The 23524-nt window shown below is 35.9% G+C and overlaps 1 protein-coding gene across 3 annotated transcripts in view; it reads left to right on the forward strand.

The window, feature by feature from the left end:
• Nucleotides 1-23524, forward strand: part of AMMECR1 (AMMECR nuclear protein 1) — a 122449-nt gene that overhangs the window by 58278 nt on the left and 40647 nt on the right. For 2 of the 3 annotated variants that reach the window (XR_005885826.1, XM_040999735.1), the window contains exon 2: nucleotides 2095-2205. The exons of the other annotated variant lie outside the window; for it this stretch is intronic. Coding sequence is in view for 1 of the 2 variants with exons in the window: in XM_040999735.1 (XP_040855669.1) it covers nucleotides 2095-2205 (111 nt within the window). In the remaining variant the exon portion in view is untranslated. The remainder of the gene's footprint in view (nucleotides 1-2094; nucleotides 2206-23524) is intronic. 3 annotated transcript variants of the gene reach the window in all.

A 23524-nucleotide genomic window follows, 5' to 3' on the forward strand; every position in this document is an offset into this window, starting at 1 on the left:
TAAAGACATGTTATTACACATATTACAGTGTGCTTCTCTGCATTCTGAGGCTGCCAAAGGAGTTTGCATACAAGGATATACTATGTATGGCCATTATTGTGAGAAAGAATTGATACGTTACTGTCCAGAGAAATGGTTGCTGATATTGACTCTAGAAAGTTAGAAAGTGAACAGTAATAGGTGGCCTTCATTTTTAAAGATAGTGTGTGAATTTTAGCATACTAGTGTCAGTAATGTAATGCAAGACTTGGTGAGAAAATAATTCTATCTAATTCTTGTCTCCCTGATCAATTTTTTAACAATTAGTGAAAGATTTCTAAGTGGAACATTGGATTACTGTCTCAAGTAGTAGGTTGTTTGGTACATATGATGTAGAAAGAAGAAAACCTGGCCTTTACCTTCTGATTTTACTACCTTTAGTATAGGTAATCAAGCACTTAAATTCTACTGATGACAAAAACTTGGCCTTATACTTAAGACGGTTTTTTTTTAAGTTATACTAGACCTTATACTATACTATACTATACTATACTATACTATACTATACTATACTATACTATACCTTGGAAAAAGGTAACTCTTAATATTGCTCTATGGCTTATGTAAGTTATTTATTTTGGAACCTCTTGGTCATTATGGCAACTAGTCAATACTTAGCATAATTTAAGTGTGTGAGGTGAATGATTTAAGTGCTTGAATGGGATATCATTACACTTAATTGCCAGTGACTGCCTAGAGTATTTCAAAATGTGTTATCCAATTCACCAATGCATTGTAAAAAAAAAAAAGTAATATGTCCCCCTAAAATTTAAGTTTGGAGAAAGCAAAAATACACTTGTATTGCTGTGAATATTCATACAGATCATTTCTAATATTTGGTTATTTGTCTCTTTGCGAAAGTCCTAAGATGTGCAAATCAATTTATTTCATAAAAACTGAGGTATAAATTACTTCCAATTAGAGCATAGTTGCTTCTACACTTAGACATTGAGCTTGTCCTTGGTTTGATGCTGAGTCCAAACATCTACAGTAATAAGCTTCTTTTAAAACATATTATTCTTGTGGGAAATTGGGTGGGCCTTCTTCCTTAATACTCCCCTTTAAACATGAAGGAAACAATATGGAAATAATAATCTTACCCACTTTCCTATAAGCCCTTGAACCTTTTTACCCTAATTGACTATGTAAAGATTGTCAAAATATAATTTAAAAAGCATATTATTCTTGATGCATGTTGTTATAATTTATGCTTTGTTCTTTGCTGCTCAAGAGCTTATAGACAATACATTTTCTGGTTTCAGGGTATTATTGTTTTGTTAATGTTTCCTGTTTCCTGTTGTCCTTTACCTTCCCAAACCCTGCGTAATTTTCTAGGCCAAGTGGGAGATTATTGAGCTTGATGTAGTTACCTTCTATCCCAATAGGTTATTTATGACATTTTGGATATAGTTTATAGTGTTTATTCTCTCCTTTATTTATCCAGTATTTATTTACTTTCAAATATTTATTTTTTGTGTTGATTTTCTTTTGCCTTCTGTTGACTGTGAACTTGCTTGCCTCCTATACTGAGTCCTAGAGAGCAGTGACCGAGTTTTAAGTATCCTTATATCCCTCAAAGCACATTTCACATATTTCCATGGTATTTTCAGGAAGTATTGAAATTATTTGCTTTTTGTCTGGTTTTAAAATTCAAGTTATGCGTCAGTCATTAACTTGAGGTTTAGGTGAGGATTCTAGAATGGTTAAAACTTGATAGTAAAGATTGCCCAGGTTGAAATGCTTACTTCTTTACATGTATAATGTGGAACTTTCTCAGCAATAAAAAGGCATGTTAGTCTCAACCTTCCAGAGTTGATGCAGATTAACACAAATAATTTATTTAAAACATTTATTGTGGTGCCTAACAGCACACACTCAGTGCCGTGTAGTATACTCTTTGCTCAGTGGTGTCGCATTGGGCTACACTGAGCCACTGTGGGACCTGTCCTTTGGTCTTTATATCTCAGACACCTAACCCGGCGTATGGTAAATTCTCAGTAAATACTTGCTTGAATTGCATTGACTGATTTACCCTATTTTTATCTCCCATTACAGCCCACTGTTTGTAACATGGAAGATTGGTCGAGACAAAAGATTGCGTGGATGCATAGGTACTTTTTCTGCCATGAATTTGCATTCAGGACTCAGGGAGTACACACTTACCAGGTGAAGACCAATTTTTGTTACCTCTGCTTCTACATTCAAAAATCTGTGAAACTTGAATTTGCTACTTTAATTCCTTACTTAACTACCTTGTTACTCTTTTCATACCAGCTTTTTCTTTCTCATTGACCATTTACCTTATCTCTGATATAATGTTATTTGTATATACTGTCATAATGTAAAATGCTATGAGCAGATTGATGTATCCTTCCATAACTGTTCTGAAGTGTTTTGTTTTTCTTCTTCCAGTGGATATAATTTTATTTAATTTGAAAATCAGTGACCAAATGCTCAAATTATATGATTTCTATAACAATAGTCATCATTTCTTTGCTGTTAGACCTTTTAAAAATACTTGATGTCTTTTTCAAGCTAAATGTTCTGCTTTTATGTACTTTTGAAATTGGAGGGAGAGCCTAGAAAGAAAGTGATGCCACAGTCTGACAGCATAATCATTCACATTCACATTTCACAACCAGGATTGATTGTAGCTTGCTCATTTTGTTTCATCTAACACAAGGACAAAGTAATGAATGCCTCATTACAGTTGTTAAGAATTTGTTCTTGATTTCTAAACTCACAAAAAGTTTTCCACCATACCATCTGATTTTTCTTGTTCAGGTTTAGAATTCTAGCAAATTGTGTTCCAAAATTATTTCAAAAGAAGAAAATTCCTTAAATAATAAGCTTTTAGCAAAAGAATTTCCTGTTTTTGTTCATCTTTTAGGATGATTATCTGATACAGTTTCTATAATTGTAAGATACACAGTCTGTCCAAAGGAAATTGGTCCCTCCTAACTATTGCTGCTTGGGACAAGTTGCTTAACCTTCAACCGTAAAATAGTTAATAATCACTACTCTGCTTCGGAGTTAATGTCGTGGAACATTCATTGTTTCACTGTGCAATTGCATAAGTGAAGACTCAGAGCACCAACTGATGAAAATCGCTGTCACTGAGATTAGTGTTCTCATATTTGAAGATATGCAGTAGCTCGTCATGCAACATTTTCTCAGCTTCCAATGATGCCCAGAAAAAAAAGGCAGAGAATAGAAATCACATCTGTGTTTTGCTTTTCTCAGCTATTAGAAACTGGATGTTTGGACTTCATTAAACACAGATAGGCTTGTCCGGGGTCTTAGGAGGTACTCAGAAAATAAAATCTTTCTAAAGATACTATAAATGGTAATCTAGAGTTAGATTCTTTAACATGAAATACAATGGCTGTTTTGAGAACTTTTGTGAATAACTAGCCACATACTAACTAAAGCAAATGGTTTTCATTTAAAAAAATCAGTAACATAAATTCTTTGATGTTGCTTGAGGAAAACAATTCTATAGCTAGATGAGTTTGGGAAACACTGATTAAAACTGTAAACAGCTCTGTGTATCATAGGACTTCTCAGAACCTTTTCCATTGATGGCATTATCAATCTCTGAGAAAGAAAGAAAGGCAGCATTTTCCAGAGTTCAACTCCCTTAACTAAAGCCTTTCCTCGTGTCATATGCCCATGGTGTTCTCAGGAACACCTTTTGAATAGAACAGTATTTCATTTAAGTTTTATTTTGTGATTGTATAGTAATAATATAGAAACTCTCTGTGCTTTCTAGTGAAATTGTGGCAGAAAACCCATTATCAAATGGGAATTCTTCAGTAATGGCAATTATCATAGTAACTTGGCTTTGTTTAAATATATTAAATTCTTTTGCCTACACACTGACAACAAGGGACAAAAATAGCTACATTTTCTGGACTTGTGAATTCATCTCATAGCATATTATCTGAAGAATTACAATATATTTTTGTGATAGTAATGTGATACTGAATGATTTGTTCCAATAGTAGAACTTGGAAATTTGCCTGCAATTCTTTTACTTTCTAACCCTCATGTTAGTGTGTGGCTCTTCCTGTTTACTTTTCAACTTCTTTCTAATGTTTCTGTACCACTTCCTGAAATTGTATATAGCACATTGGAGAGGGTGTGTTTTATGTTTATAGGTATAACACACATGCACATTCGTAGTTTTCTCTCAACTTTGACTTATTTTGTTTAACATGATAGTAAGAGACAAGTTATTGGGAAGAGATTAAGACAAAGAAAACAAGTTTTAAAAAGTACAATTCTTTTTTACATTAAAATCAATGAAAGGAGTCCTTTTTAATAGATGCAGTATTGTTATTCAGTTGAATACTGTGTTTAGGTGTGCTTAACATTGCCACATGTTATGTTGTTGCTATTAATTTATGTAAAATTCACTGAATATAAGACATTACTGAGGAGCTTACTATGCATACTCCTCACTATGATTCTTACTATAAATAGCCACATTTTACAAATAATAAACTGAGGTTATAGAGTTTAAATTACCCCCTCACATACTTAGGAAGTGTTAGGACCAGGATTCAAACCCAGTCTAAATGACTGTGAAGTCTACACGCTTAAATACAATATTTAAGATAAGAAAAAAATTACTTCTTGGTAATTTATTTTCTGTCTTTGCCATGAAATCAAAGGACCTTGAAAACAAATTATTGCAAATTTTATAAATCATAGGTCAATAATCATTAAGCATTGATGGTTAGAAATTATGATATTTTTGAAACATTATTTAAGATTCTAAAAAATCTATAGATAGGATTATAGAAAATATGTATAGAAAAAATATAATCCAGGGTTGTATAGGATAAAATTCCTATGGATTAATTTTATGTAAGAAGATAATGGTTATTACCAAAATAGACCAGCATATAATATGAAGTACTATTCCTTGGCTGCATAGGCCAGATTTCTAAAATTTCAATTGGAACAATCCATGAATTTGGTGTCTGGTCTGAAGTAAAAAAAAAAAACAAAATCACTTAGGGGTTAAGATCTTAAGGATGGAGAAAGTAGAACAAACAGTGAAATCAAAGGCTGCTGACATAGATTCACTTTCTTTTTCTTTTCTTTTTTTTTTTAATTTTTATTGGAAAGCCGGATTTTACATAAAGAGAAGGAGAGACAGCGAGAAAGGGCTTCCATCCACTGGTTCACTCCCCCAATGACTGCAGTGGCTGAAGCTGAGCTGATCCAAAGCCAGGAGCCAGGAGCTTTCCCCGGGTATTCCACATGGGTGCAGGGTCCCAAGACTTTGGGCCATCTTCTACTGCTTTCCCAGGCCACAGGCAGGGAGCTGGAGGGGAAGTGGAACAGTCGGGATATGAACCATTGCCCATATGGGATCCAGGCACTTACAAGGTGAGGATTCAGCCATTAGGATAGCCAGGCCCTCCCTGAACTTTTTGATTTTCCACTAGTAAAACTCCATATTCATTAATCACTAACTCCCATGTTCCAATACCTGACAAACACAAATCTATTTCATGTATCAGTGAATTTACTATTCCAGATTCCTCACGTCAGTGGAATCATACAATATATATCATTATTTGGCTTGTTGAATTTTACATGTCTTCAGATTCATCCATGTTGTAGTATGTGTCAGAGTATACTTTTTCAGAACAAATATGATTCTATTTTATGTTTGTAATACATTTTGCTTATCCATTCATCTGCTCACGGAATCTTGGTTGGTTTGTACCTGTTGGCTGTTGTGAAAAATGCTACAATGTACATGGTTATGTAAATATCTGTGTGTGAACTCTTTTCTCAATAACTGTGGAAGTGGGCATTTAGCCTACTGTGTGGATGCCCCAACCACATATCAGAGTGTTTGCAATTGGTGTCTAGCTTTGGCTCTTTACTTTGGCTTATAGCCAGCACAGACTCCAGAAGGCAGTGATGATGTCTCTAATGATTGGCTCAGGTTCCCACCACCCATATCGGACAAAATGGCTGAATTCCCAGATCCTACCTTTGGCCTCGTTCATCCCTGGTTGATTGATGCAAGCATTTGGGGAGTGAACCAGCACAAGATAGCTCTCAATTTGTCATACACACTCTCTCTTCCTTCCCTCTTCCCCCTCTCGCTTTCTTTCCCTTCCCACCACCTCTTTCAAATAAATAAATAAATATATTTTAAATAATTGGAGCCGGAGTTTGGCACAGCACTTAAGATACCATTTGAGATTCCCACATCCCATATTGGAGTGCTAGTGTTCAAGTTTCAGCGCTGCTAATTGTGGCTTCTTGGTAATGCATATTCCAGGAAGCAATTGGTGATGGCTCAACTACTAGGATCCCTGCTACCAGTGTGAGAAATCCAGATTGAATTCTGTTTCCCCCTTTGTCCTGGCCCAGCAATAACTGTTGCAAGCATTTTTAATTAGTTTATTTTATGGAGCGAGAACACTCTCATATACATACGTGTGTAAGAGAGAGATAACTTCCATCTGGTGATCTTTCTCTCCAGATGGCCACAACAGCTGGGGCAAGGCCAAAGCCAGGAGCGAGGAAAACCATCTGGTTCTACCACATGGGTAGAAGGGGCCCAAATATTTGGGCCATCTTCCTGTGCTTGGCTGTGCATAGTGACAGCACAAGTGAATCAAAAGTGGAGCATCCAGAAGTTGAAGCAGTGTTCCTAAGGGATGCTGGCATTACAAGTGGCAGTTAATTATGGTGTGCCACAACTCCAGACCCTATTGTAGGCATCTGGAGAGTGAATCAGCAAGTGAAAGATTTCTTTCAACCTGTTTCTTTCTCTCTGCCTTTCAAATAAATAAAAATAAATACATTAAAAAAATTTTTTTTAAAGATGGGCAAAGCATTTTTTTCTGGTAATAAAAATTCATAATTTATGTTTAGATAGTATGAAAACTGAGAATTGGGACATGGAATTATTAATTACTGTTTTCCTTATTTTATTTATTTTTTTAAAGATTTATTTAATTTTTATTGGAAAGGCAGATATACATAGAGGAGGAGAGACAGAGAGGAAGAGCCTCCGTCTGATGGTTCACTCCCCAAGTGACCGCAATGGCTAGACCTAAGCCAATCCGAAGCCAGGAGCCAGGAGTTTCTTCCAGGTCTCCTACACAGGTGCAGGGTCCCAAAGCTTTGGGCCATCCTTAGCTGCTTTCCCAGGCCACAAGCAGGGAGCTGGATGGGAAGCAGGGCTGCCGGGATTAGAACTGGTACCCATATGGGATCCTAGGCATGCAAGATGAGGACTTTAACCACTATGCTATTGCGCTGGGCCCCTGTTTTCCTTGTCCTTAGCACCTTTCTGTGAAGCAGCAAGGATAACAAGTATAAAACAAGATGGAGAGCTTATTGACAAAGGTCTGTAGGTAACAGAGTCTACCAATAAATGTATTTAACCGTGCTCAAGGCTTCAAGTACTCAGAACTACTCTATATTCTGATTCAAGAATAATTTCTACCATTTTACCAGTTACTTGTAAATAATGTCTAATATTTATTCTTGCATTTGTTTAGAAAGCAGAGACATTTTTCCCCTCCTTTAGTAATGAGAAGATATACTTGTGTTGTGCTGCTTGACTCAGAGAAGTTAGAGGCAGTGAAATAATTATACAGGTGCAAGCTGTATCCGAAGCTTGATTCTCAGCAATCCGACTTTTGTGGTACTGCTTAACTCAGAGATGTTAAAAATGGAGATTTTTTTTTTTTAGTGAACAAGAAGACTACATAAAAGGTGATGTGTTTTGATTTAAAAATTTTCGTTTTCTTTTGTTCGGCTCTAATGTGTTAAAGTGACTGGTGTGTCTGTGAGAGAGAGAAATTACATGCTACAGATATTAACTTTCTTTTAGATTTTTTTCAAAATCCTGCAAATAGTCAATAAATATGTATTTCAATATTTGCAAAGGTCCTTGTGAGTACTTCTGAGTGATTGCATTCATTGTAAATGGAATTTGCTTTGATATTTTGATGCCGTAATCTGGCATTTTCTAGAGCAATATGAGTTTAAAAATCATTGTAAACAGCATAATTGTATTTTCATCCTCTTGGACAAATTATTTTGTGTGATAATTCTCATTCTTAATTATTTTAGGTAACTACGCTAACCTCATTATAAGTAATTAAACATGTTTCTCATGCTCATTTAATATTGCTATGATAGCATCATATGGGCTGATATTTTAATGAAAAGATATACATGAGTCACTTCTGAGTGTACAATATTATGAAAGCTCATTTTGGAAATGTTAGGATCAGAATATTTTTGTCAAGTGTCTATGGCAAGATTTCTGGCTAAAAGCATGTTTTTCAGGGAAATTGAATTTATTAAAAACATAATGCAAAACAAATGTAATTTTTATCCCCATTTTGTTGCTTATTACAAAACGGAAATCATCTGGATCGTAAAACCTCTACCTAATTTGATATTTTCACCGTAGTAATTATCAGATGAGAAATTACTATCAGATTTTATGAACAATTAATTTAAGGTACAGTTTGGAACCTAAATTTACTCAAAATTATCCATAAACAATCCTGGAATTATTAATTACAATGCCTGCAAACCAGAACTTTATCTGATAGGTTTGTGCATACCTTCATTATTCTATGGTTATAGAAATGTGCCAGGATGTGGGCCCGAGTCATGAGTAAAATTTGGAAGAAAAAATAAAGAACGATTCTCGGTATGCGTATTAGCCCCACAGTGAGATAATTGAATCCATAGAACACCTACTGCCGCAGAAATAAAGTGGAAGGAGTATATCAGGTTCTAATTCCTTAGCACATCCTTTTGATCTTCAACATCTCCCATTGAAATCCCTCTGCTGCTTTGATTAAGAGCCTCAGGCATGATGCTTTTTGGCAGAAAAGGCCACTTGTTAAAAAGGAGGTGTGAGAGAAGCTGAAAGTAGGCTTAATTACTATGGGCTCTGGGTTCCTGAGTTTGTTAGGGAGAGTATGAATTCCAAGAAACTGACCACATTCTTTTTTTTTTTTTAAGATTTGAGATTTGATTCTTTAAGTTTTATATTTAATATTGTTTCCATAGTTGAGAGGGATGCAAACACATGTGGACCTCCAGTTAGTGTGGGGAGGGTTGAAGTGTGGAGGAAGGTGGGTGGGACAAAAGGTACAGTTTGTTTTATTTTTCATCCTGTGTCCTATCTTTTGCTCCTAGGATGCTACCACTTCCCTTTTTGATCATGTTCAAGCAGCTCATGCTGCAAATCTGGTCAAAATATTTTGTTAAAGTTTATAATAATAGTGGGAAGATAGAGATAAGAAGTTTATAAATAATTATGGTCCTTGATAAAATGTGATTTTTGCCAAAGAAGCAAGGAAAGTGATAGTGGATAAACAGATACTTTATATCTGTAGTAAAAGCTGATATGTATTTAAAACAATATTTGAAATGATGTTATTTGATCCATCCTTGGTTTGCTTTGTATGAAAGCAAAACACTTAAGTGCTACCTTTTTTTTTTAATCCTACATGGGCAAAAACGGTGAAATCACAGATGTGTGTGTGTGTGTGTGTGTGTGTGTGTGTGTGTGTGTACAGTTGGAGTGACCATATATATAAGGTATTAGATATTTTCTGAGATTAGTAATGTATTTTAAAGGTGAAAATTAACTTACAGCAAAGATAAAAAGAACTTCTGATAAAGAACTTTTACAACTACACAAATAGAGAGCGCAATGGTTCAACTGACTAAGCCTCTAACTGCCAGCGCCAGCATCCCGTAGGTGCGCTGATTCATGACCCAGCTGCTCCACTTCCCATCCAGCTTCCTGCTTGTGGCCTGGGAAAAGCAGTCAAGGGTGACCCAAAGACTTGGGACCCTGTACCTGTGCGGGAGACCCAAAAGAAGCTCTTGGCCCCTGACTTTGGATCAGCCCAGCTCCAGCAGTTGTGGCCCTTTAGGAAGTAAACCAGTGGATGGAAGATATTTCTCTCTGTATCTCCTCCTCTCTGTAAACCTGCTTTTCCAATAAATTTAAATTAAAATACACATATACATGTACATGCATGTACACACACACACACCCATGTGCCCACCTACACATATAGCATCCTCACAAGAGTACCTAGAATTAAGTTGGATAATAGCCCTGATGCTTGGTAAATGAATAAATTTAAAAGCTAATAGTTTAGATTGTTTTTTCTTGTTGTCCTATTACAGTGAATTCATTATTTTATTTCAATTCAGGAAAATGGTATCTTCTTTTTCTTGAGAATCATTGCCTGAGATAGTCTTCATGTTGTCAGGTAAAAAATTGCAATGATGAAGCTAAATTGTAGCACAATTATATCATGAATTATTGCATTATTTATGGCCTAAACTTATACTGTAGACCTATATCAATGAAGTTCTTTTTGTCTGGACATTTATAAGCTAAAAATTGGATCTTGTTCTAAGTGTATAAAGTATTTGAGTCATTAGGACATGAGTGAACAGGGGAACAGATTTGCATCCAAGTGTTCTGGAAGAATAAGATGGAGATTATTCTTGTCTACAATGCCATGCAAATAATACGTTTTTACCATTTCTAGGGAGCAATGTTGCTATTAATTTGTACTTTAAAATAATTGAATGTTGAGGTTTTGCATGATGTAATTTAATATTACATTTCTATTTATTATTTTATGAGCATGAGAAAATACTTTTTGAAAGATTTCCTTAAATGCCAAAGCAATGAAAGCCTTTCTCTGTGATCTTTGCCCTCTCTTCAAACTTTCAACTGCTGTAGATGTGAACATCCAAAGGAATAATTGTTAAAAAAAAGAATTATTTTTCATGATTAATGTTAATTTGCTTTTCTTTAAAGGTTAAACATTATTAGACCTTTATCTTACATTATAAATGTTTTTCTTAGAAGCAGTTTGCAGATTGTTTGAATGCTTATTCTCATTTTTTAAAACATTCAATATGAAATTCTGGTACTGAAGAATTATATACAGTATCTAATTTGCATATTGTTAACAAAATATGTTACGGTATCAGAAAATTCATGGATAAAATTCCTATTCTTTCATTTTGTTCTAAATATATACATGAATATAATGTGACTTTGAAAGAATTTCGATCAGTAAGAATTTCATAGGTGACTGAAACTTTTGAAGATGGAAGACTGTTTAGTACATTCAGTTGAGGATGAAATGCCTTATTACTATCAATATACAGTGGATTTTTCAGTAAGTTTTAAATGTAAAAATGAAGAAATACATTTAAATTCATAAAATCAAAATTTACAATTAGTCTCATATTCAAAAACTCATTTTATTACTTTTACAACTTCTTTGCATGAAATTGTCCTGTAAATATGCATATTGAAACTATCAGCCCACCATTCAAATTAAATTAGCATATTATTGTCCTCATTTTTAACCTTTGTTTATTCATACATCGAAATTTTGACATTTGTGTCCTTCCTTTTGGCAAAAGAAAAAATTAGAAAAGACCATAAGATAGATTCTTCAGATGCTTTAATTAGAGGGATTGTCCAAAATTGGCTTCCTGCTGTTATTTCCAGAAACTTTCAGGACTCCTTTGTATGGTTCCACAGAGCTGATTTAAAAGGTTCCAACTATTGCCACTTATACTAACATTGTAGGAAAGGAAATCTCTAAGTTCTCTAATCTCAGACTTCTTTTTACCTAAAGTGATTCTTCTGAGATGATTTTTCATTACCTCCTAGCTAAGGGGCATTGATTTGTTTACCTGAGTCTGTAAGCCTTTGAAAGGAGTAGAGCTGCGTTACATGTGTAGAACAGTAAATAGCTTTTCACTGCTGGTTAGACTTCCACTGCTAACAGGTCATGGGTTCAATCTCCATTTATACCACATTGTGTTGTTTTGCTGTACATCACAAATTGCATCTTCACCCAGCCAGGTGATTACAGTAGGGCTCACACAGAGCTTGGGGAGCATTCAGTACCAAACCCAAGAATCACCATCATCTCAGCACACAAAACTTGCTAGATTTTGAGTGCCTAAAACTTAGCTCTCTCATGAATAGTTAATAATTGTAGTTGCTTTGAACCTACAAGAAAAGGGACAATATTAAAATAGGTTAATTTATTTTCTAAAGCTCTCTGAAGAGAGACATTGTGATATTGGAGAAGCTGTTTAGAATGGCAGTAGAAGTGAGAACACAACTTGGGCCTCAGCAAGCCTAAAAGTATTCTGGACAAAAAGGGGATATTTCTGGTTGGAAACCCTGCCTCAAGACAACCTGAACAAACCATTCTATTAATTACCCTTTTTGCATCTCTATCTTTAATACGGAATGATGGTTAGGAATGGGATCACCTCAAATAATTCTAAATTTCATCTGAAGCAACTCAAATGTTTCAGTGGTAAAGGATGATTATGTTAAATTCACAAGTTTGTAAATATGTATTCTAAAATGTAAGTGCCTTTTTTACAGGTGAATGCTTTAAAGGTAGCATTATGAAAGGGTTAAATATTCTGTATCAGGATGTTCCCGGGCCTCCTGTCTCAGCTAAGATATGCATGTGTTGCTCCAAAATTGTGTGCTCTCCCATGCTGTTATATATTCCTGACATAGATTTTGTGATTGCCCAGAGCATCATACTTGTCCCATTAAACAAAAATTATCCACTGGCATGAGTAAGTGCCCCTCAGTGTCAATCCGTACATTTGACACAAGTCCTTGCCTGTCTAGCTTTCTAACCTAAAGTAAAAGTCAAAGTCATTTTCAAACCTCTATCTAGCTTGGAGTAAAATCAGTGTTCTCCATCACACCATGCTTACCCCTGCCTTTCTCCTTCCTGCACTCAATTGGCCTTTGCCACTGAGGCTTCCTTGTTTTCCTTTGACTACAACAACCATGATCCTTTCTCAGGCCCTTTGCGTTTGCCACTTCCTCTGCCCAGAATGATCTCCTGTGTACCATATAGGTTGACTCCCTCACTCACTTCAGATCTCGATTCAAATAAAGACACCCTGTGCAAAATAGGTAGGCCCCAGTTTGATATTTGGCTTCTCCTTGCTTTTTCTTTTTTTTTTTTTATTATTTTTTCATTTTTTTATTATTTGTTTTAATTTTTTTTTTTTTTTATAATGACTCCATGGTTGATCAGGGTGGGAAGGATTAAGGTTTAGTGAAAATCGGGTGAACTCATGACCCTACCACACTGGCATACTATAAATTTACTGTTCTGTTTGACTCTTTCAACTGTAATGTCAGCTCAGTGATGTAATAAACTGACATATTATTTCCCAAGCCTGTACAGTGCTCAAGTCACAAAAGGAATTCAGAAAATCTTAGTTGAATGGTACTGATGTTATAATTTAGAAACAGCCTGTCTAAGCCTTTATCTTACTGCTTTACCTAGGTTTCAAATTAGCTAGTTCTTTCTTAAATGATTTTTAATAATAGTTTGTTTGAACACATTATCAAATGTACTTTTTTGTGTGTTTTAATATTTTAACTGACATTACATACCCTTTTCAAATTCATTTTATAAATGTTTTCCAATATTCACAAAAAGAATGTTCTGGTAATTCAGTCATTTTTATTATAGTGATATTTGCTTTTTGTTTTAATTATCTTTTTTATTTGATTTTCACTGCAAGGGCAATGTCAGATTACAGAAAAAATCCTAGCCTTCAAATTCAACTATGCCTGGGTTCTGATCCTGGATCCCCCAGTTCTTCACTTTGTAGATTGCTGCCAAAACTTGGTTTCCTCAACTTAACAGTGGGTTAATACCAATATAGTAGACTTGTTGTAAGGATTAAGTGATAAATGTAAAGAAAGTATCTGAAACATACTGTTTTTATTATATTTTCATCTTATAAAGAAATTGATAAGAAAAGCAAGTGAAACTTAAAACATATTAGTTTGAATAGTTCTTTTTCTCTTGGATACACAAGAGTTTCCATATGAAAAGAAACAAGTATCCTTGCAAAATCATCAGTAACTGTACAGTTAGTCACCGGCTCCTTTTTGTTGATGTAACCCTTAAAAAATACATACATACACAAAACTGACCTTTAAGCTTAATGTTGTCACTGGATGTTTCTGATTGGTCCTACTCCCCAAATATTTCCTGAATCCTTATCTTACTCTTCAGCCTCCCTGCCACTGCCTAAATCTGACTTCTCATTATGACTCTCTGACTTCCTTGTGTCTCCTAAAAGCCATTTTATACCAGTCATTAAATTTATGTTTGTTGACACAAATCTATGGCACTCTACTCATAGAACTCCTGTTATACCACGTCATCATGGAAGAAATCCCATCTGAGTATGGCAACTCAGGCCTTTACCACATACTCGAGTCAAATACAGTTATTCATCATTTCTCAAATATACTCTTGCAAGTCTCTGGCCTTGGAATTTTCTTCACTGCCAACCATGCCTCTCCCCATTTCCACCCAGTCAACTGCTGTTTGTACTTCAACACTCAGTTTGTGTGCTACTTCTGCTATAAATTTTATTGACACTCCCAGGCCAAACTTGCCAGTCTCTATGTTCCCACAGCACATTGTTCAGGCCTGTATTATAACAGCACTTAATACGCTTGAATTATAATTATTAACTTTATATGTTCATGTCTTCCTTTTGAAATTGAGCTCAGCAGATGTTTAACAAGCCATATCAAAGGAAATACATAAAAAAGAGAATCTTATTGCTTTGTAGAAACTTCACTTGGTCACTGCAGTGATTCTGCCCTTTTTCTGTTTCTGCTAGCTTAACTTTGGTCATCTTTTCTTGCTGCAAGTCTACTTAAGGCAGTTAAGAGGCCACTAATGTTGATTGATAGTGAGAGGGATAATTTAGGAACACTTGGAGGTATGCTGAGCCAGGGGACAGGGATCCTTAATACAGAACACTTTAGAAAGCAGATATATATATATAATTGATCTTATTTTAAGTGTTATAATTGGTTGAAGAAGCAAAGTATGAATTGATGCTTGCTATGGACCCATAGAGGTAGAAATCATGTAGTCTAACTGTATCAGATACATCAGTTGCTGTTATAATATCCAAAGAAAGGCACATCTAGTTCTTATCTGAATGTATCCATTATTTTGGCACTCGTTATAATTTCACTTGAATACATATGGAAATTCCACTGCTGCAACTTCAACTACCACATGGTTGAAATGCCACAAGTCAAAGACTACCTGTCTTTAGTGCTTTACTCTTTATAGAAAGCCACATTAACCAGCAGTGGTTAAACTTCCCCTCTGAGCAATGTCATGAGCCTTTGGAAGTTTAGGAGTGGTATGATACACAGCTTTAAAACTGTCTTCAATCCACCCTCCCATAAAAATTTTTTTTTAACTGGCCCCTTATTCAAACCTTTGACGCTACTGCGGCTACAGTGTATCTCACTGCCTATACCAGACTTCTGCAGTTGGCTGGGCACTAAAGCTCAGATATTCCAAGAAGGGCTGATACTAGATCTTTAGTTTCCTCAACAATTAATGGTAGAATTGAGTGAGAGTTCCAACTAAAACACAAGTCTCTTGACTGTTACCATAGATTCCACAATAGAATGTATCCATCAAAGGATGTTAATTTATTTGTTTTAGCTTTATGTTAAGAAGCATACGGTTTCAAGGAACCCTAAAGTAGCATAATTATTTTTATAATTTAAAGGCATAGTATCAAATCATCTGTTCTGTACCAGGTTTTTGTCATATTCCCATAAGTTGAAGAATACTTTTATACCTATTCAACCAAAACTGCAGTACCCAAATAACAGTCCTAGCAAAATTCAAAGTACAACAGATTTATCCTATTGTTTAAACACACTTTTCCCATTTCTTTCAACACAGCTCTAACGTACTACTAGTAATATTTCCTGATTATTATAACTTATGTTTTTTGTGTGATAGATTTGTCCTAAACATTTTATAAAAGTTACTTTATTCAATCTTTTACTTTTTTCAAACCTGTGCGATTGAAGATATTACACTCATGTTATAGTTAAGGAAAACCAGGACTTGAAGAAGTTAATTAATTTGCAAAATGACAGCTATTAGATGACAACAGCTGACTTTGAACCTGGTTCTAACTCTATACCTTGTATACCCAAACATTTGCCAAACTGCTCTCCCTCCCCATTCCCGCCCTGCCCCAGTAATGCCACCTCTGCTCCCTGGGTGAAAGCTGATTGTAGACATTTGCTTGACTAGCTCAACTGGTCACAGCTCACAGAAAAAAACAAATAACAAGTTTCTCTTTATCTGAAGACTTAGTTTCTTACTTCGGTTTTGTAAAATCACTGTTAAACCTTAAACCCCTAACCTATTAATTCCAGTCTCAGTCACTCACCTTCTGCTGAGCTATCTTTCCTTTTTGAATCCCAAGGCACTGTCTCCATCACTGTACCTTTTTTTAAACTTCTATCTTGATAGTCCAGTTTGGTATTCTGAACTCTAATGATCCCATGAGAATTTACTTTGGTCAGGAATATGCGCTTCCCACGCTTTTGCTTCTTTATAGTATTTGCATTTAACATCAGTACATTTACATGGAATACTAGTTCAACCTTTAGGTTCTTGCCAGGCAAAGCTCTTTGAAATCCATTATGACTAATCGAGGGCCTGGGGAAGGATTCACCATAATGGGACAATGGAAAAATCCTGGCGTGGGCCCAGTGCAGTTACTTGGTTGTCTCATCCTCCCGCTTCAAGTGCTGGGATCCCATATGGGCATGCTGGTTCATGTCCCAGCTGAACTGCTTCCTATCTAGCTCCTTGTGTATAGCCAGGGAAAGCAATAGAGGATGGCCCAAAACCTTGAGACCCTGCATCTGTGTGGGAGACATGAAGGTAGAACCCCTGGCTTCTGGCTTCTGATTGGCTCAGCAACAGCTGTTGTGGCCACTTGAGGGATTGAACCAGCAGATGTAAGATCTCTCTCTGTCTCTCCTTTACTTTGTAAAAATTCCCTTCCAATTAAAAATAAATAAAATCTTAAGAAAAAATCCTGGCTCTGTTACTCTCTACAATGAGCCAAAAGTGAGGCATCATTCTAGGATAATAAATCAGTCTGTTCCCTAAGAATTATAACTAAGGAAATAAGTTTCAAATTTACATGTAATTTAGAATAGATATTTTACCTTCATTTTCAATTTTTTTAATTAAAAATTCCTCAGGGCAACATATAAACTGGTAAATAGCTATAAAAATAGCAAACATATCCATGGATGATATTTTTGTCAAAGGAACTAAAGAAAGAGTCACAGGAAGGAATTTTATGTATGTGATCCTGGACTATGTCCTTTTAACCATACTTACATTTTTTTTTATAAGCCTAAGGTTTAAAAATAGTAAAATTATTCAAATCATGTCTTGTTCTTTCTCTGGTATGTGGGGATCTAACTATGTGAAATAAAAAGATTTTTGAAATGTACTTTTTAATACTGTATAAATATTTAGTGTGTTACATTAAATTTTGAGGTAAACAGTACTGAAAATTTTAGATTATATTCTGCTTTGTCCTAAGCCACTTGAAAACCTTTAATTGAGGCAGATGATAAATAATTGGAAACCTGTGTCAACATTGATAATTTTAAATTTAATCTGAAAATACTTCACAAAATTTTAAAGCATATACTACCTGATTATTATAATAGAATTGGTAGTAGCATTGGATGGGCTATTGGCCTTCTTAACAGGATTTCAAAAAATTTTAGTACATAAGATGTCCCATACACCTGATCATGGCAACATGGTGCATTAATGAGTCAGTGGAAGCGAGGCGAATTCCTGGAACAGGTAGCTCCCAAATGAGTAACCTTTAGTCTTAGAGATGTCAGAGACTCTATCTAGTGTATGTATGTGTCATTGATAGGCTGAAGTCATCAGCCGAAGAGGCAAATCCAAAGAGAGATAGGGCATGATAGAATAGAAATTCTGTCAAATACAAATGCCAGAGTTGATTGCTGATGTTCTGTTTCTTGACTGAGATGTATGCCATTTTAATTTCATGACTAAGAAAACCTTTCCAAAAGAAAATTAAAATTTGTCAAAGCAGACAAATAAGTAAATGCCCCTGGCAATACATGTTCGCAATACGGAGTTTTGCTGTTTCCCGAAGGAGTCACCTAGGGATTTCCTTCAACTCTCCAGAGCTACTGCTCTTGCTTTGTATACTTAGAACAGACTGTCACCACCCTTGTTGACAGCCCTTGCTTTGACTTGCCCTTCAGTGTATTTAACTTCTTGCCTGACTGTGATTTGGAATCTCTTAAGGAACTGAACTAAATTTTTTCATATGCTGACAACCCCTACTAGCTGTGGTGAATTAGGCATAAATCAAAATAAATGTTTGAATAAGACAATAATTTCCCTTAGTATATTGAAGTAGTTGTTTATTAGATGAGTAGGATAATTAAAGAAAATGTCAGGAACCACAACCTATGCAGAGAGAAATGAATATTATAACAACTCTCAAAATATGTCATAGTCAATTAAATTCGTAATAATTATTTGCTTTCACTGTTAGAAACTTATGCATCTATATTTTGTTTTCTATTTATAATTTTTAAGACTTTTGTCTGTTTTTTATTTATTTAAAATGGTGTGTATAAGAGGGATATCTTCCATCTGCTGGCTCACTCCCCAAATGCCTACAGCAGTTGATCTGGGCCAGGCTGAAGCCAGGTGCCAGGATCTCCATCTGGGTTTTCTACTTGAATGACAGGGATCCAAGTACTGGAGCTGTCATTGTTGCTTTTCCAGGTATGCTTTAACACGAAGTTATGATTGGAAACAGAGCCAGGACTTGAAATCAGGTCCTCCAATAGGTGAGGCAGGCTATCCAAGCAGCTTTTCATATATATATATATATATATATATATGAAAAAATATATATATTATATATATATTACAAATATATATATTATATATATATATAATTTCTTTATTTGAAAGGTGGCTCATACTTACACAGAAGAGAAGAGACAGAAAGACTTTCCATCCACTGATTCACTCCTCAAGTGGCTGCAATGGCCAGAACTGAGCCAATCTGAAGCCAGGAGCCAAGAGCCAGGAGCTTCAGCCGGTTCTCCCATATGGGTATAAGGTTCCAAGGCTTTGGACCATCTTCAGTTGCTTTCCCAGACCACAAGCAGGGAGTTGGATGGGAAGTGGAGCACATGGGCACAAACCAGTGCCTGTATGGAATCCTAGTGCTTCAAAGTATGGGATTAGCCAATTGAGCCATTGCAGTAGGTCCTATCCAAGCAGATAAGCCAAATGCCCACATGTCTATTTATATATTTTTTTCATTTTATATTTATGTATTTGAGAGGCACAAAGATATTTCACATGCTGCACCTGCTGCTTTACTCCTCAGATTGTTGTAACAGCCGTTCCTTGGGCTCCCAGAGCCAGCAGCTGGAAACTCAATCCAGGTGTGTGTCACATGAGTGGCAGGATTCCAACTATTTGAGCCACCATTACTGCCTTGTAGGTACGCATGTTACTGGCAAACTACAATCAGGAGCAAAAGCCAGATATCGGAGCCCAGCAATCCAGTGGGAGATATTGATATCTTAACCAAGAGACCAAATGTCAGCTCCTATTTTCAGTTTTAAACTAAGGAAATGTTTGCTCATTACTTACTTTATAACAGTCATCAGTTATCATTTAATAAAGGATGTAAACAGTCATTTCTTAGGGGAGGCTGTAGGTAGATAAAATATTCAGGTGTTCTACATAAACGACTTAAATTTTTTGCTGTTATAAAAATGAAGTAATTGAAATACAAGTTTGAAATGTGTTTCTGTGGAGAAGCCTGCAATTCTAATATAACCCTATAAATCTACAAATAATTTGAATGAGAAATACACAAAAAGGAAAAAAAGGTGCTATGAAATGTCCTTTACATTAACTGTAGCACACAGCTGAAATGTACAAGCGGTTCTGAGGTGCCACAAGGCTGCTTGTTGGAATAGTTTTCTGACAGACAAGAGAGAGCTTGATTCACTGATTCACTCCGCAGATGGCTGCGATGACTAGAGCTAAGCGAATCTGAAGCCAGGAGCCAGGAGTTTCTTCAGGGTCTCTCACATAGATGCCCAAGGACTTGAATAATTCTTTGCTGCTTTCCCAGGCCATGAGCAGGAAGCTGGATCAGAAATGGAGCAGCTGGGACATGAATTTGATACCCATGCGGGGTCCCAGTGCTTCAGGTAGATTAGTCTGCCACACCATGACACCAGCCCCGCCTATATATTTTTAAATTTACCTAACATATTAATGTCATTACTGTTTTTTTAAGAACACACAAGAGCCAGGAAATTTATTTATTTATTTATTTATTTAGTGTGTGTGAGAGACTTTTCTTGTTAAAATTTTACTTTGAATTTTTGAATTTTATGATACAAATTACTTTTTTAAAATTGGAGCAGATACTTTTGTTCTAGCAATGTCATACTAACAAATTAATATTTAATATATTCATTGTTAATAAGATTTATTAAATAGTTTAATTTTTAAATTATACATCAATATCCTATGACACCAAATTTTTAGTTAACACTGTCCTTCAGTTCTGAAGAAGATAATTGGTAAGTTGCACAGATGGCACAGTTCCACTGATGTAACATTTAGCCTGAAGTCCTGCAATCATATGAAAATTAGAAGGAACAGGGGCTGACATCATGGTATAGCAAGTAAAGCTGCTGGCTGACACTGGATCAGTTCATGTCCCTTTGGCTTCACTTACCATAGAGCTCCCTAACACCACATTTGAAAAAGTGGTAGAAGATGCCCATTTCCTACACCCTCAGGGAAGACTTGGAAGAAGTTCCTCCATCCTGACTTCAATCTGACCTTGTTGTGGCCAATGTGGCCATTGGAGGGAGTAAACCAGCAGATGAAAGATTGTGTGTGTGTGTGTTTCTTCCTCTCTTTTCTGCAACTCAGCCCTTTAGATATTTTTGTTATACATTCAGCTTTTAATATATTTTCCTCAAAAACAACAAAATCTTGTAAAAAAGTTAGCAAGTTCTAAACTGGCATGAAACTTGGTGGTATTGGCTCAGGATATCTGTCTGCAATAAACTTGTAAAGCCACATTAACCTGGTTGTGTTCTGGGTTCAAGATACCTGTAATTTGCAAAGCCATGTTAAGACACAAAATTAAATGAGGATATGTTTCTGTGAAGGTTTGTTTTTGGTTCCTAGCCCTAAAGAGGTTGGATTGAGTGGGTGATAGCTTTTTCAGGAATGACCTCTATAATGGCTGAATACTTTTGGAGGAGCAATCCCAGGTCATGGGTCCACATTGTTTTCTTTGTTACTATCTGGTTGATTGTACTTGATTCTGCTAACTACCCCCCCCCAAAAAAAGCCAGGTTTAGCAAAATTATGCTTCAACGCTATAAAATGCTAAATATTATAATGAAAATAAACACAAGACAGCTGAACAGTTATCTATAGCCATTTTAAGATGTATAGAACCCAGTTGTATATAAACTAAAATTGAAATGTCAATGAAGTAATAACAGGGTGTGGTTAAGAACTTGCTTTTTTTTTTTAACATATTGGTTACTCAATACTATGTCAATTAATTCCATAACCTTATAAATTGTTGCTGATGTTAAGTTGGGGCTTTTAATTGATCGGGATGATACTCTGCCGGCTCTACCTTCAGACCAGAGAAGGTCTCCCCAACAAGCCGTTGAACTCATCTGGACAATAAGATGCTGGACTCTATGCTTGGTTTATGCTTGCAATGAAAGAATCTCATGTGAACTTGAACTGTGGTAATGCAACAAGGTGGAGGAATCCACCATGGGGGGAGAGTTTGGGGAGGGGTAGGGGGAATCCCAATACCTGTAAAACTGTGTCACATAGTGCAATATGTAATTAATAAAAAAAACCCTTGAATTCAACAAACAAGACATTACCAAGGAATGTTATTTTCAAGGAAGAAGATTAGGACTAAGGACTGGAATATTTTGATCATGGTGTTTATCAAGTTCAGAAAAGTTCTTTTGAGATGGAGCCTCCAAGGGCTTCTGTTCATTAACTGTAGGAATATTCACTCCCAAATAGATCCCACCCTATCTGAATCTGACTTTCCTTGTCACTCTACCTACAACAAACACAACACGGTAAGTTTCTGTGTGATGAATAAACAACAGTTTGGAAGTTAAATGGAATGCTTCATAAAATATAGTCGTGAGAGACAGCTGTGTTGATATGTATTTGATAGGAAATGTGTTAATGTCTACAAAACATCTGTTACGATAAGTTTTGAATGCAGGACATTTGAAGGGGTTACAGAGGGAGAAGGATCTGTGTGCTTAACAAGTGCCAGTGGCTAAGCCACTTCCAAGTTGTGATTTTGTCAGACTTGGAAATTAAGTGGGGTCAGATCTACTCAGCCCTTCTAGTTGGAGAAGATCCAAATCCAGCTGCAACAAGGAATGGTGACCAATTCAGAGCTAACGTGCTCTACCCAGTGTTTCCTGCCTAGTTCTCATTAATATGCTTAAAGTCTCCCTCTTTATTTTCTGGGTTTTAACAAAAGAGACAGCCTTTGTGGTTTATTGATTGAACATATACAGCTGACTCTACTCTAAAAGGTCTTTTCTCATTGGCGTTATGTTACTACAGTTCTCTTTGTTCTCACTCTTCTACTTACTTTTTAAATAAGGTAATTCAGACTTAGAATAGTTACTACAGTTGTGAGGCTTGATTGAAAGATGCATTCAGTATTTTGTCTAAATATGCAGCAATTATAAAAAACACAGCTGTAGTTAGGTTATTATAAATCCTGATGGTGTTGCTTCATAATTACATCAGGCTGCAAGGTTTCTCCACTTCAGTTCTCCATGTGTTGAGCACACAACTCTAAGCAGGGTACTGTATTAGGTTCTGTGGAGCAATGAAGATGAACACTATGTGCTGTCTACCATCAAGAAACTTGTAACGTGGTGCCGGCATTTTGGAACAGCAGTTTAAGCTGCCTTGCAATGACAGCATCACATATGAGTGCTGGTTCTAATCCCAGCTGCCCCGTTGCAGATTCAGCTCCCTGCTAGTTCACCTGGGAAGCAGTGGAGTATGCCTTAACTACTTGGACCCCTGAGAATGACTGTTGAGCCATTTGGACAGTGGACCAGTGGATGGAAGGTCTCATTCTCTGACTCTTCCTCTCTGTATATGTCTGACTTAACAATAAGTAAGTAAATCTTTTTAAGGAAAGATGTACTCTGGTAAAGGATATTGGAGATTGGCATGTACACAAACGAAGTAGAAGGAAGAATAATAAGTACAACATTAAATGTAGGAACAGTGCTACTGTAGGTAAAAGCTCAATTGGACATATTATGGAAAATTTTGCAGATGAAATGATATTGCAATTGAACTTCTTTGGGAATTTTTCTATGTGTGTGGCAGAGACCCAAGTACCTGGGCTTCTGCCCTCCAGGGTGTGTATTGGCAGAATGCTGGAT

The sequence above is a fragment of the Ochotona curzoniae genome, unplaced genomic scaffold, assembly GCF_017591425.1.
Source record: "Ochotona curzoniae isolate NIBS_2020 unplaced genomic scaffold, NIBS_Ocur_1.0 scaffold_1852, whole genome shotgun sequence".
NCBI lineage: Eukaryota > Metazoa > Chordata > Mammalia > Lagomorpha > Ochotonidae > Ochotona > Ochotona curzoniae.